At 40.5% G+C, this 16401-nt stretch overlaps 1 protein-coding gene across 5 annotated transcripts in view; it reads left to right on the top strand.

The window, feature by feature from the left end:
* The window catches only part of negr1 (neuronal growth regulator 1), a 142870-nt gene that overhangs the window by 83287 nt on the left and 43182 nt on the right, over nucleotides 1-16401 (top strand). For all 5 annotated transcript variants that reach the window (XM_085774445.1, XM_085774446.1, XM_085774449.1 and 2 more), the window contains exons 4-5: nucleotides 5951-6082; nucleotides 16147-16267. In XM_085774445.1, coding sequence (XP_085630571.1) covers nucleotides 5951-6082; nucleotides 16147-16267 — 253 coding nt within the window. The remainder of the gene's footprint in view (nucleotides 1-5950; nucleotides 6083-16146; nucleotides 16268-16401) is intronic.

Below are 16401 nucleotides of genomic sequence, written 5' to 3'. Positions count from 1 at the left end.
CATTATTACTCACACTGCTTTCTCACGATTGTGCCAGTTAAATTGAACTGTTAGATTTATAGTGTAGGAATTGTGAAAGAGACTGAGCAGGCCTTTTTCACAGCAGACATTATCAACCGTAATAGCAGAAGAACCACAGGAAGAACCAATGACATTAACAATGGCTGTGATCTGTTAAGAAATGCCAATCCTAATGCTTCGGCTTACTGCAACTTGTGAAAGAGAGGAGCCATTGTAAATTTCATCAATTTCTTTGGTGCTTTCCCGGCATAACAGGTCAGATTGTCTGCTATCGCAAAAATCTGCTTTCATATTAGCACAAAATAAGTGTTCCCAGGACAAATGCTTTGTCCACACTGAAGAAATGTCAAAAGAAAAAACAATCTCAGGTGTATCTGAACGTGTTCCACATTGTCAGTGACTACAGTATAAGACATACTGTAGCTGACTTGTTGTATTTCAACAGGATGCACACTCTAGTATACAGTATATTGGAATGAGTCATCTCCATTGCATTTTTTTTATCTGCTCTTTATTGTTCAGTGAAACGGGGCTCATTTTGTTAGTCATAAGTTATATTGACTCAAATGCACGGTTCTCATTTTCAAACCACTTAGCCAGAGGCACCGAGAATCAGTCAGGTGCTTTTTGTATCATGTGGTCAACCAACCATAGGTGACCTGTTTTGCACCCACTCTCTCATCATTAAAGCTACATTTGTTAGCTAATGCTTTCTCACTTTGTTGCATCGACAGGATACATTTATTATGTATAACTAAAAAGACACTCAAAAGGAAATTAAACTACATAATAGTTTTAGTGTGGTCTGTAGTGCAGTACACTTTGACATCAGGCCCGGTGGCACCAGACAAGCAGCCTTGATCAGAACAACTTCAGACCAAATTAAATTACTCCGACAAAAGTGCAGACTTGTGCTTGATCCTGATGCTTGACGCCTTACGTTTTATTCCAAGGATTATTCAATCCACTAAAGAGGGTGTTATAATCCTACAAGCGGGTGTGGATGATATGATTGATAAGAATGACAGTAATCCAGTACAAACTTTGTCTTATATTAATGTGAACTACATGAAAAAAGTCTCATGAACATGAAATGTAAAACTTCAGCTCAACTCAAAGTCAGATCAGCTGCTTTCAACATGGAAGAAACTGGTCATTTTGGTCATCTGTGCACTTATGCCGTCTAAAGATAGAATGATCCTCTGCACATAAATTTACCATTAAAACTTTATCTTGCTGGAGATCATGAACTGTATCTGTATTTAAAATGTTTTGTAAATAAACTGAATTGACTGGAGATGATCTGAGAAGGTGCAGACAGCACCGTGTCCACATAAACTGTTTTACTAAGAAATCTCCACCACACAAAAACGCAAAAACACACAGTCAAAATTATGCCAAGTCAATAGGTGGCAATTTAATCAAGAAAATTGCTCACTCACTACTGCACAAGTTTATGCCCCAGAAACTTACTAAAGTTTTGAATATCATTTCTTTAGCAGGCAAAACTACAATGTACCGTGTCATCTTAAATCACATTTGTAACTGCCTGGTAGCACAGAAAAGTAAGGAGGGTTAGGTGGACACTCTGCCTTCACCAACATGTCCCTGCGGTCAGGACGACTTTGTAAAACAATCAGTGTGGTGAGTTATCCAGGTGTCCTCTGAGGGCAGGGTCTGTACCAACAATATGCATGTGGTTTTAGATGCCAGCAGAACATATATTTGGCCAAAACTGAGTGCTAGTGAATAGCATAGATTATCCTATTGTACATAGTTTTTATACTGTTGGCGTTTAAGCACACAAGATTGGGTTAAATTGGCAAAATGGTCCCAAAATGGTCCCAGGCCGTAATGGCAAGGTTAAAAACAGCACTATTTAGGCTGCAGTTGTCGTTGCACAAAATACATCACTCACTTTGACATCTCAAATCAAAATTTCTTATTTCCCCGTTAACATAACACTAAAATATTGTCTCTGAACACCTTCACCTGAAAGAAGTTTTGCATAATGACTGCTGTCAGTGACCTAAAATGCATTTGACAAAAGGTCAAAATACATATGCATGACACCTTGGAAAAGTGCAGTTAATGGCATATACGTACGTAAGCTCCTGTTGACTGTGAAAATATTTGCATCTAGGGGATAAATGAAGTATTTACTGTATCTAAGTCCCCATCTATTTATCTATCTATATGTATTTTTCCTGTGGCTCTGGTTGCCGCACAACCATCTTCATAGAGGAGTCTCTCTGCAGTCTGTTTCATGTGTGAGTTTCATTTTGTTGCTCTAATGTGCCCTACACAACCAACCCTCCCCAGTGGAAAATAAGTGATTGGTTGTGTTCCCCAGGAAGTGACAAAACAAGTTCCTGTGCATTTCTGTGGAAACCTCAGCATTTGATCGAGCCATTTGGTAAATGGTATTGGAAGCACTGAGCACACATGGGTCAGTGCTTTTGATTTCATTGCCCTAGTAAAAGACACAAGTGCACACAGAGGATTTCCACATAGTGAGTATATAATTCCCTCTTACGGTGAAATACAACGGAGCTGGACATTCAGGGCAATGTATAGGTCAACCATGTCAACACAGGGCACTGAGACATAAAGTCCTATGAAAGTCTGCAGCTCTTTTAGCAAAATAACCCTGCCTTGTATGACGTGGTTTGTAGCATCGATCACCATATGCAGTAAACAAGCCAGATATACCGTAGACGTAGAGTAGTCCAGATCACTAATGGTTCACAAAAATCCATAAAGGCTGTGTTTGCAATATGCAGACATTCATTAAAATGAATATCTAATTTTAGCACTGACGTGTACAGTGGACATAATGATCCCACTGACACACATGCACACTTCCTGCTCTCTCTCTGTGAATCAGTGGTGCATTATGAAGCACAGTCTGTGGTATGAGTCCACATTAAATCCCACAGCACCACTTGCTATTGCAAAAAGAAAACTTGCCAGAACGTGACAATGAGATTAAATTGTTTTCTTTTTTAAATATTTTTTTGTTTTGTTTTGTTTTGTTTTGCCTTTTCTTGTTGCTTTTTATTGTTTTTATTTCCTAAGAACTAATGTTGCGAGGAAGACAACAGGCTGGAAAGATAAGCCTATTCTTTTCAAAAAATGTTGGTGTTTTTTTTGTTTTTTTTCCACTCTCATTTTCACAGTTTTGAGGCAGATGTGGAGTCATTTAAAAGGCAGCGGTGCAGGTTTGGATAGCCTAACTGAGCGGGAGACCTACTTATTCAGTGGAACAGATAATATGTGATCCCACTACATCTGTTATAACTTTAATTCAAGGTATATTACTGAGGGCTGTGGGTTTGAGCACAGCCACACAGCACTTGGACTGAAGCTATGACAAGAATGTTTCACGCATCAACTATATTTACATTTAATTTGAATGTTTTTTGATCATAGGGACTGAAAAACTGTCCTGTTGTGCACATATCTACCGACTCTCTGGTGCCCTTTAGAGATTTGTGAGATTGGGGCAAATATTCAGTCAAGTCAAAATTCCCATTCTGATCACACAGTTGCACTACAGATCACTGGTCACTGTTGCTGGTGTGTTCTCAAAACAAGCAGGTTTTATATTATTCTCCTGTCGGATGCCGAGCTCGTGACTCTTTCAGTGATGATGCTCTGGCCAATCAGTGGCCAGCAGTTGGTTGACGTCACATTTCAGTATCAGCTCATCTTACTTGGAAAAAGTAGTAGTACTAGTCCATAAGGGCCAAAAGATATAGGTGGAGGATGTTTATGTCACCCTATTCAGCACAGATTTGTTATTTTTGACACCAGACTGCCACTCTACCATTTGATGGATATTCTGACACACTCTGTACTCCACATCCCGTCCCACATAAGTGGGATTAAGTTTAAAAAAAAAAAAAAAACTGTGTGCATCCAATAAAAACTGCTTCAACACTGGTACAAAGCCCAGCCATGTGCCATGCACCATCACAAAAATAGAGCCCTTTGTGTTATGTCGCCGTCCCTGTGCACTCTTGGCATATTAGTCTGTTTTGGAGACACATCCGGTGCTTGTTTATGGATCAGTTTTTCAAACATTTTCATTCCTTTGCTGTTGTTTGCATAGCGGCCACTATCTTTGCCAAGATTTTCAGATTCCATTGTTGCTATACCACAACAGTGTGAGAAGAGATGGGAAAACTCATTATCGACAGTACCTTGAGTTTCAAGTTTTGTTTTTTTGACATCATAGTTAGCAGATAAAAAGCCACCAAGGTTCAAATGAGATAGTGACATTATATAAAAATTCTGCTCACTTACAGGAAAGATTGGCAGCATAAAGTGGCAGCATTTCCACTCCTGAAACATGGATTGTCTTCACTGTAGCTGTTCTTTTATGAGATATTGCTGAGTCAGTGTCGGGTCTTTATGGCTTTCTGAACAGTACATTCAGCTCAGTTGTGCTTGATTGTGCACTGTTTGATCCCCATGCCTTCCAAATCCATCCACACCTCTTCTATACCAAACCACTATTATCACTCTGAAGAGTTGTATTGTATATAAATAGATTTCGCACCACTGGGTTAGAAATCCATTCATCCATTCACCCATCCATACATCCATCCATTCATGGAAGCTATGGAACAAATTATGATAATCAGGACAGATATTAAGTATTTTTTGTTATTTTGCTGATGGCTGTCATTACCAAGACTTGGCCTTTAATCTGACATATAACCAAACAGCAAACACTGCTTAGGGCTAATTCATTTCATCTTCTTCTCGCTGCAGACAGTTTGAATATGTCAAAAGGGCACCAGCAAACAATTATTTTCCATATTGATTATTCATTTCCTATAAGATGTCAGTAAAAAATAGCATCATTATTCCCCACAGCCTAAGATGATGTATCCTAATAACGTGTTTCTTACAGTCAACAATCCAAAACTCATACATATTCAGTTTATTTTGGGATGCTCGGACCAGGGTGTACTTGCTAAGTGTCTAGAATGATTAATTGACTATCAAAATAGTTACTGATTGATTTTATGTCCAACAACTAATCAATAATTTATCGTAGCTCCAATATTAAATAGTACAGTGAGTGGCATGTGTATGCTAAAATCACAGATACTGTTGAGTGAGACTAACTTGATTTTATATATAACATTGAGTCATCTACATATCAGATATAAAATGACAGTGTGCACTTCATATCCCCGGTGTCATCACAAATTCACCTTTATATTTATTCCTGATCATTCTGGTCTAGTTCAACCGGACATGATACTGTATCTCGTTATTGCTTCTTCCCCATCATTATACAGTACAGTGATATATTTAAAGTAATACATTAGCAGTGGGAGCTAGAATGCTCCTGTGCCACTTTCAACTATGTTTCTTAAGCATCATCTGTGCATAGGATTTGTGTGGATTTTGTGCTCACTTCAACTTTTTGGGTGCAAGGCCCCTGCCAATATGCCAGTCATGGTGCAATGCTGCTCCTGCCTTTGGCACCGTTTGCTAACAGTAAAGCACTGACATGTGCATTGAGCCATCAAATTTGTCTGTCTTCCAGGAAGTAGCTCTGACTGGAGTGGAGTTGAGCAAATGATGAGCGGATGACAGGAAATACACCATTATTTTATTTCCTGCCACCATATCAGTCTGAATGGATCGATGCGCTGCTAATCCACTGCTATATTAGGATGCAGGGAAGGTAATCAGGGGTGCAGTACAATACCTAATCGCATTGCATCTCCTACTCAGGTTTACACTTGAAAGCTATTTACTACAAATGAGGCCTTTCCACACACTAACCATAGGCTACAGAAAGCCTTGCGCTATATACAGAGAGTGTGTGCTGTGTCTGTTTCTGTGATGTGTTTGTATTCTTTGTAGACATGGTGTAAGTACTTTGCTTCCATTTTTCTATTTCCAGCCAGGAAATATGACAGTGGCGAATATCTTAACATCACCGGGATCACAAGGGACCAGGCTGGAGACTACGAATGCAGCGCTTTAAATGACATCGCCTCTCCTGACACCAAAACAGTAAAAGTCACAGTCAACTGTAAGTATATCTCATTCTCCTTCCTTGCTTCCTTTTTTCTTTCTGCACTGGCCTTACAGACTCAAGAAAGACACCAGGGCAGTCTTCAATGATACCAGTGTCATGTCCCTGACTGTGCACCTTCTGGAAGTTTGAAAAAGTAGAAAGCTGGAGCTTGAAGTTTCTTAATATTTAATGTGAGAATTCCCTTTTTGTCTGTGCATGTAGGTGATTAATTCACACTAAGGAAAGGTCTGACTGTTCTAAGCACTATTCCATTATGCAGGTAATGAGTCTTTCAAAAGTGTGAGAAGACAGTAATGAGGAGCCAGGGCATTAATGAATGATACTGGGCTTTAGCTGTCGTGGCCACATGGAAATCACCACTAGTATGAGCAGGAATGGGTGCTGGACAATTATTGCCTTTCCCTCTCTTTTTAGAAGTGCGCATTTACTTCACTGTTATTCATGGAGGTTTCTGCATAGATGCCCTGTGCTAAATCTTACTTTTGGCAAAGCTTATCAGACAGTCAGCTAGATAGATGGAGGGGGAGGGGAGGGGGGGACTGAAAGAAAAAAAGACTCCTCCTGGCCCAGTTACTGAGTCATATCCTGAGAGTTAATCATGTAAGTTTTCTAATTCAAGTTTAAAGAAATGGAATATTTTATTTCATGCACAGTTTTTATAATTTAATTCCTTTTTTTTTTTTTTTTTTTTTACAACAACCACAGTCCAGTAATGTGTATACTCTATTTCCACCCCTCTGTGTTAAAGCAGTTTTCATTCTGGCTTTGTTATAAAACCAAGTTGTGGCCATTATTTCTGTGTAATGCCTGGCTCTAATGAGCTGGGCCTGAGTGGAGTTTTAGAGGCCAGTTATTTATAGCTCAGCTGAGACATGGGTTCAAGGATGAAAAGTGCTTTGACAACTGGCAGTGTCTTTATGTTGCAGAACAAAGGAGATATTCACAATGATTGATAAGGCTTGTCATAGACGCCAAATTTTAAAGCCAGACAGCAGGGGTATGTGCTTTATTATCCACACTGAGTGAATTGATTAGGAAGACTTTCCTTTGCTGTCAGACAAAGTCACCACAGCTTGAGCACTGGAGCGACACTTTGGGTGGGAGGATGCTGCAGTTGGTCAGGTGTTGACGCAGTATTTGCCCACTGCCCAGACTTATCTGAGGCTCCCAGAGCTACAGAGCTGTTCCTGTCATTGACCAGTTAGTTATTCTTTGTCATGGATCCGTATCGTAGAGCAGAATCATCCAGGTATCTTTTGTAGACTCCTTTTAATGATTTTTAATGGTTGAAAAATTAGTCCCCAAAAACTGCTGATGATTTCAGTTTAATGTGTCATTTTACATAATCCTCTAGGAAGAGTCGAGTCTTTCTTTTTTTTTCTCTCTCTCTTCACTGCGGAAATAGGAATTGTCTCAAAATACAATTGGAGTAACTGTACAGGCTCTTAACTCACACATTACTTCTGCCATCTGAGCAGAGAAATGGAAGTCCTGTATTATACCCAGCCTAACTGCAGCATATCAGACGTTTTGGGGAAATACTATGTATGGATTATAATGAGTAAATTGGGCACTGTTCTCAGAAGCAGCAGCAGGATGCCAAGTGAATACTTTGAGATCCGACTTTTAGAGTCCATGATTGATGAAGACCATGAGCTTGTTGCAAGATGAATGACTGTACAGTTTTGGAATAATGAATTTGTTTTTTAAAGGATTTAAAGAAGCTAGGATAAATATCAGAATCCATAAAGTACCATGTAGTTCTTAGATTTACACATGCTGTATGTGGTTTAATGAGACAGTGTTGATAGGTAGCTCCAGTGAACATAAAACCTCTCTTGCAGCGGCTCTGTGACACATATGCCACATCTCTCTGACAAGTCTTAATTCAATATCTGTCTGCAGTAATTAGTTTAGCCTAGGTGATGGGGCAGCCTGTGTCTGCACAAAGCGTTAATCTTTGAGATCTCCCCCTTTGGTTATAAATATTTCATAATTCTTGACACCCTGTTTAAGTTATGGCCAATATGTGGCTCCATAGAGTCAGACTTCTCTGGCCCCAGAAGCACCTCATACACGGAAGGTCCTGAATTTTATTGCAGCTGTTTTACATTCAAAATGCTGCGTATGAGACTTGGCTAAACAAAACACATAACAGACTTTATAGAAGCAAAAGGCAACTTTGGTTGAGAACAGCTTCAAATGGCTGTGGATGTGGTTGCTAAATCTTCAAAACTTTGTCATGTCACTTTAATACTCAGTGAATCAGATCTCTAAACATTTTGTAAAGTCTTTTTTTTCATGAAAGTTGCCTGGTCACTGTTCCAACATGGTGACTGGTGACACGTGCTCATTTACAAAGATAAGGGGGTTGAATAAATGAATTAAAGTTGTCCATTGGAGCGGCTGATATGGCCACAGCAGGCAGAGCCAGAGCCAGCTGGTGGCCACTCTTCACTGCCTCCTCTCCACCCTGGTGCCATTCTCCCTCTGTGAAGGAAAAAGAGAACCATTTTGCACCATATCCCAATCTACTGTATCATTCATGCTCCACTGTCACACATCAGACTTTATTCAGCAGGTGCCCCCGAGCGTGCTTCGATGAAGGCTTGTGTGCCAAATTCTGAATTAAGATATAGACGTTAGCTGACATTGAAACTCAAACAAGAGAGGATAATTACATAGCGAGGTGCAAGAAATGTACTGCATTTGAAATATTAAACTACATGGAGGTGTGTTAATACAGCTGTTTAACTTGGCTGTAGAATCAGGTGTCAGATTTTTCTTCGTTAACAACGAGAAAGGTGCCATTAGTGCTTTAAAGTTAATAAACCTTTTATGATATCACAGTGAAATGAGAGAATATATTGCATATACAGTAGGTCATTTTTTTCATGCAGGTTTAATTAATATTTGTCCATCATTGACCTTGCTGGAGAATCAGTGTTGATCCTCTCACTGTATCTTTATTTTAATGATGGTTGAATCAGTTAAAGTCACAAACATCAACTCGTCATGTCTGCACTATTTATCTCGTATTGTTTTAATAAGGCCGCATAAGAATGAGTGACACTGACATTTCATGGGTTAACAGTCTAATTAAATACATGTCTAAACAATTTCTCTCTCTCTTTCTCTCTCTCTCTTTTCAAACAATTCCTTTTTTTAAGCTAAGAGTATAGTTGACCTCTGGGCTAATTGCAGATTAAGGCCACTAATTAAAATAAGCAAACCAAAGTAATGAAAACAAAATTAAGCTCTTGCATGTTTGGAGTTTTAATAACACCAGGCCTTCTATAACACTAAGCCTGCCATTTGGCTCCCTATGATATGATGGACATTGTCATTGTGCAGCTACTTCCAAGTGTTAAGTCCAGTATGTTTAACCTCTGCTTGCATGTTTCCAAGGCTCAGAAGACTACCTTAATCAGACAGCATTAATTAGATTACTGGCCTGCACCTCTTGTCTTTGTATGTCTGGTGATGAATGAATGGTGGCTGGATACTTTTATCAGCTAAACCTGAATGACGGCAGTCATGCAGAAGGTCACGGGAGAATCAGATTGGCTAAAAAGCCCTGCTCGGCAAAAGGATATTTCAGTGGTGATTTTACCTGATGAAATTTGATCTCTGACCTACTTTTCAAATTTACATATTCATCTACACTGCAGGTGGTTGCAGCTATTGGCTGAAATTCTCACTGCTCAGTGCGGCTCAAAGGCATAAACATCACATCTAGTGTGAGGGATGAATTAGAAGGAAACCACTGTGGAAAACCTCCGCCTGAGATAAAAAGCCAGTGTTTGATTAATTAATGAAGCCACCTTGTTGTAGAATGAAAGGTTCATATTCTAACTACAAACACACACACACACACAACAATAACAAGAACTCTACTCTGGCTAAAAAAAAAATCAAAGGTGTCTGACCTTCTTCTGTACTTCAGAAACATTCCCCCTCCAGAGAGAGCTGTCTTCTCTCACTCATTGAATGAGTGACACTACAGAGTTTGAACACCGCCACGTTTCCAAGATGGGATATGGCAGTTTGCACAAACTTAAGTCACACGTGCAAAGAACACAGACAACCAACTGTCTTGTTCTGCTACATTTTATTTGCTCGTCACTGTTGCACATGCCTCAAACTGAAGCTGTTTGAAGCCCTGCCAGATGTTCTGATCATCTCTCTCCGTCCATGTGATAATCACAAAGCTGCCACAAGTCGATTTTAAGGAAATAAATGTGTAAAGAAGACAAATCAGTCGATGCCATGTTAGCAGCACAGATGTTTGAATTATTGATGTGGAGGAAGCAGATAAGTGCCACATTTCTGGAGGAGTTGGAGCTGGATATTCAGACTCCTAGAACCACTCTTAAATCAATAGCATGCTCTATGACGTGCACCTGGAGGTTTAATTTGGTATCTCGTGCACAATAGATGCAACTTTGTTTTTCTTTTGTTCTCTACTTTTTCTGCATGATCTCATCCGCTCCGATCCTGATGAAGGAACCAGTGCAGGCGGGCACTCACTCCTCAACATCACTCGTTTTGCCTCCATAGCAAGGTTTTGCTTGCTTTGCAGAGTGAAGCTGTGCCCTGTGTGCTTCCAAGTTTGCCAGCCATTTGTACGCCTCCTTCCTCCCCCAGTACCCTGCAGCTGTGAATTCTGCTCACATACTCATCATGGCTGTGTTTATAAAAAGAAGAGCACCTCACTTTCTTTCCTGATTAATATAATTGGCCAACAAAACTGTGATCATTTTTAATTAATTACGAGCATGAACATTAGAACTGCTGTGAGCTATTACAGCCATAATATTGATAGATTTCTAGGCATAATTGAAATGCAGGGGTATACTTAGAATATTCCCAATTCTTTACATCACCTTGTCTTTTGTTTGCACTGACCCTGCCTTTCTTTTTAAAGCCCCGGTCATGCCGGCCTGTTTGGAATTCAGGTCCTTCTCTGGTAGCTACACCCACAACATGCTCCTCTGACTCCCCTGACAGAGTTGTTCAGGGGAGTCATGACCATCTCAGATAAATAAGAGGCAAAACCTGTTTACTTGTAGTCAGGACGAACGTCTTTATGACCATGCAATAGTACAATGTCAAGTAATGACTAGAAAAGAAACATCTATTAGTGGAGTGTGAGCATATTTGCACATTATTAGCATTTTTTTTTCTCAAGAACAATTACTGTGACATTTGCATCAATGTTCATAGTTTTTGTTTATGATAGAAATCCCCTGCATTGTGTGTGCGAGTCTGAGTGTGTCCAGACGTGCCTGGGTGCAGTGGTGGAGAGCACTGTCAGATCAAAGGTACAATGAATGTTCATTCCACAGTTGAATGAAATCTGGTGTAGGGAGTATTTTAACATCAGGCACAAAGTCTCAACTGAGCATTTGTCGACAGTTTGCTGTATCAATTGAAATACTGTGGCTTTCAATTCAAAAGAGAAGGCTTCCTAGAATTGGATTCTGATCCAGTCCTAAGTAGAGTTAAAGCCAGTACCCTCGAGCTGTTTGGGTGTAAATCCATCTCTCTACATCTCTCCAAAGCTCTCGTCTTGATTGCTATTTGGATTCCTTGCTGCATGCGGGGCATGAATAAATGAGCGGAATCTTGAATCTTCTGCAAAATAAATGTTCTTCCTAGTACCACTTCAGAATAGATTGACACACAGCGGCTTCATCTATTAGCTTGATCTTCGATTTTAAATGAGTGATCAAAATATCTTTGGGACGTTAACAAAAGGGAATTGCCTGTACTGTACCACAGCTAATTTTCTGCATGCTTGCAGAGTTAGAGGTGGCTTACTGAACTCTAGTAATGGGTTAAAGATGTTCCTGTCTTCAGGAGAACACATCACCATCTAACTGTAGATGTGTATTCAGAATGATATGTAGAAATTGTGTACCTTGAACAATTTAGTGTTTAACGCAGACAATAGATTGAATTTCTGCTACTGTTGACCCACACAGTCCTCCACGCTAGGCTGGTTATTTATATGCTTTGCATTGTACAAAAAGAAGGAACACAATGTTCCCTAGCTGTTCTGAATGGAAATCTTAATGAATTAATAAATCTTGGCAGCAGAACCACTCCTGACTGACAAAAAACAGGACAATGAAGCCCACAGATGGCAGTGGGGAACAGTGTCTCTGTGTGTAAGCTGATAAGTCATGCACTGATGAGTCCATTTCTTAATTGCAATGAAAACTCATTTTCAAATCTGGCTGAAGAGGTAGGGTTATTAATTGATCTTTTAATTAAAAAGCCTGCGTTCTGTGGGTTCTCTTGGCAAACAATAGTTTGTAGCTAAATAAATCATATTCAATCTTGAAGCACACCAATTAATCATTAATAGTCACATGAGCATTGCTTAAGGCAAGCAACTCAGCGAAGCCCTGTACATGAAGGTGCGATGCTCCCTACGCAAACCATGTCCATTAATATCAGATAGAAGGTCAGACACTTTATTCATCATTAACATGCTTGTATTCATTCACTTTGTACAGACCTACAATTGGACACGTCATCTTTATTTTGATGACAGCCTCTATGTAGGGCCGATGTAATGGAGGTCGGTCTGTGATCAACCTGCAACTGGCCATTTGTCACCTGGCAGGGCCTTACAGCACCCATTTCTCTGCCGTGCCTGTGCTATTCCTGGACCCAACCCCTCACCCCCATCTGGTGGAGTCACCAGGACTCCAGGCATGATTAACAGCACCACAGCATTCTCTAGACACTAAATTACCTGGATTATTGGGCCTTCATGATTTTTTAGTGCACTGCTTTGCATTACTCTCCACATTCTGATGGCGCATTACACAATATATGATGATATAGGACATGCCAGCAAGTTGAAATTGGAATTATTGGATTGGACTGGATTTTATGGCTGCGATCTGTCTTAACAGATCCCAGTGCCAAAATCCAAATTGGTCTTATTGATATGCATATAAAATCATAGCATTTTGGACCACCTACAAAGCCATGGGGGGATTTTTTTTTATTATATATTCCAAAATGTTGCAGGAATTGTATGACTTGAGTGGTAAGGCTGACAATTACCTTGGCTCCTGCTACTTTTAGATTTTTTTCTCTTTTGCAGAAAAGAAACTTGGGTGGTGCCTTGATAAGAAGGATGATGATGGATGGTATATGGGCCTGTTCTGACACTGGATTGTTTAAGGAGAAATCTTGGTTTGGATTCATAGTTTAGCCTTTACAAACCTGTAGTGCCCATTATGCATGCTGATTACCAAAGTTTTCTTAATGACTTTTTTGTTGTTGTCGTTTTTTTTAAAATCTAATTTGCTTGCTGGTATTTTAACCAACCCCTGATAGAGGACAGAAATCTAATTTCCACTTTGAGTCTAACAAAGAAAGCACAATGTTCTTTTCTGAAAGAAAATAGTTGATCTGTTTGGTAGTAAATGAAAGGAAACACATCACAGTGCTCCGTCCTTCAAGGAAGAAATCAGCAGACAATATGGCAGTGGCTTGGTGTTCTCTGTGTTAGCATGAAAGACAGTGGCTCAATGTGTGAGGTCTCAAGTATTGACACACCTGCCTGGGCCACCATGTGCACTGTCCAAGTAACTGTACAGCACGACAGCCAGGTCACCCTGGAGCTTTCAGAGGCTTCAGATAATCAATGACTCCGCACAATGACACCAATGGAGGATTACGAGGATTCACTAAGCCTCTGTCGGTCGGCATACTGCATTGATTTTGTCATACTTGTTATTGCTTATTTATATTTCTCTGCTCTAGAGAACTCCACCTTTTTTTCTCCTTGTTCCCCTTCTCCTTTTTTTTTAAGTATTTCTGGTGCACATTGTCATCTGTCAAGACTCTGATTTGACTTAATCACAAGCTTTAGCCATCCTCCTATTCTTTGCTGCAGCTTGTTGTAGCTCCGCTGCAAAAAGACGAGTCTGTAACTGTTTTGTTGGCTGTCTTTATGGTGCGGTGACTGCTAATGCCGGCTGTGATTAAACCAGATACACATCGGAAGTCAGAAAAGTGTTGGTTCTTCGGATAGTTCATAGACACAAGGGCGCATGCATGCACACACAGAGCTTGCACACATACACACACGCAGACACAGCAAGCACAGACATCCAGTCAAGGTCTACTAATACCCCCCAGCATGGCATCCAACTTTTCATACAGTGATAAATGAACAGGAAAAGCTCTAGCATAACCCATCGCTTAATTCACTGTCTCAAGTCCTTCATATTATTCAGCTCAGCTGCGGAAGAGGGAAAATAGCTGTATAATTGGCACACATATGCAAGGACAGAAAATCAACATACACTAGTCATATGAATGTGCTCATTAGGATGCAGAAGGAGGTTGGTGAAAGGGCATCCATCATCACAGAGCACGCTGTCACCTCGCTCTGCCTCTCCCCCATGATCATACACAACATGTACAAATGCTCACATGTGTCTTTTGCACCTCACACAGATCTGTTGCGTCACACCCCATCTCTCTACAGTATGTGGACTCTCACAGGTTGGCAGAGACACTATCCACACACACGCTGCCTCCTCTACATTAAAATGAGGCTCAGTTGTTTGGCAGTACCACCGTCTCAAAGGAATGCATATATTTGCTCTAATGAAGCATGTTGTTATTTTCACATACCTGAATACATGTCAGAGCCACCCTGCTGTTGTGTAGGAGCGGAGCATATTCAGACTTTTCCCTGTATTAATTTGTCACTGCCGTTGCACTTTTGGATGTGAGTGTGGTGCCAGTTAGTGCCTGTGTGTCGTGTTGTGTTGTGTTTGTGCAGGGTTAGCGGCAGAGGTCCGTGCTGAGGTCATCCTTTAGGAACATCTCCAAATGCAATTGGATGTAAAGGTTTGCAGGCACTTGGCCAAGCCATTCCACTGGATACAGGCTCGAGCTCTGACTGACAGGTCATTCTTAAAGACTCATTGTCAGGAATATAAATAGTCCAAACTACATCTCACTTTCAGACATGGATGGGCAATTTACTGCTTGCTGCAGGAATGACCCCGAGAGTGAGCTTTTTTCCAAGTATCGCATGGTTTTTAATCAGAATCTGTATGAATGGCATAAAGTAATTTTGCTTGTGTTGTACGTCAAACGGTTGTGCATCTGATTTGGCGCTCTGAACACATTTATTATTTGTCAGACCTTAGGGAGTCTTGCCAGGTTTACATAACACATACTGTCAGATTGAGCCCGATGCCTTGTTATGATTGGTTCTCCTCTTTCCTGGTTGATTAATACAGTCATAATAATACTGGTGGGTATGATCCACTCTGCACATTCAGGTCTGCAAGGAACAGTTCTGCTTCCAGTAAGCACTCCCTGTCCCCAATCTCTTACCCCCCGCAGTTTATAAATTCAGCATCACTCCGATAATAGCCAATAATTACAAATGTAACAAGAGAAACATTTTCATTCCCATAATGTGAATAGGGAAGGGTGCTGAAATCTTATTGTGTGGCTGGTTTTTGCCCGTTGTTGCAAGTCTATATAAATTCAATTAATTAATTTCATTTCTTTCAAGGCTGTGCTACTGTAAGCGGGTAAATATTTGAAGCACAAAAGGACCGGGCTGCTTTAGAATCCGTCCATATGTAAAGCTGCCTTCATGACACTGGCAAAGAGATTTACACCACGTTTCTGCACATGAAAAGAGCCTCATTCTGCATTCACAAAACCTGCCTCTGCCATTGAGTCTTTGAACTTCCATTAAGCCATTTATCACCATGCAGTGCATTTCATTTCATTTTCCTAACATCGCGGAATGGATGCCCTCTCCCCTCCCCAGCTCCGCCTCTGTAGACTTTGAGTGTTGAGTTTACAATATGTAATGTGTGCACTGACCACAAAGTCGGAGGTTGTCATTTCCAAGGTCAACAACCCTCATTTCCCAGTGCGCTGTGTCTGGATATCACTTAAATAGTTTCTTTTAAATTGCCCTTACATTTGTGATAATACATCTTTAGATTGGCATTTTTTTCCCCCTGTTGACATATTTTATATCTTTTTCTCTCCAGTTCCCCCATCTATCCATGAGATGAAAAGCCATGGAGTTGGTTTGGGACGCACAGCTCTGCTAAGGTGTGAGGCGGCTGCTGTGCCTTCTCCAACATTTGAGTGGTACAAGGGTGAGAAAAGGTGAGCCCAGTTTTATTATATGAACTGTTTTGACAGTGTGTATCAGCAGCATCACCCCAGATTTCCACTGGACGCTGCTTTGTTGTTAACAGCTCACTCACGACACTGGTGGTAACGTGCACTTGGCAGTTGCC

Source organism: Trachurus japonicus, chromosome 4 (genome assembly GCF_045865225.1).
Source record: "Trachurus japonicus isolate A0001 chromosome 4, Traja_1.0".
Lineage (NCBI taxonomy): Eukaryota > Metazoa > Chordata > Actinopteri > Carangiformes > Carangidae > Trachurus > Trachurus japonicus.
Note: the sequence above shows the minus strand (reverse complement) of the source record. Positions and strands in the feature narration are given on the sequence as shown.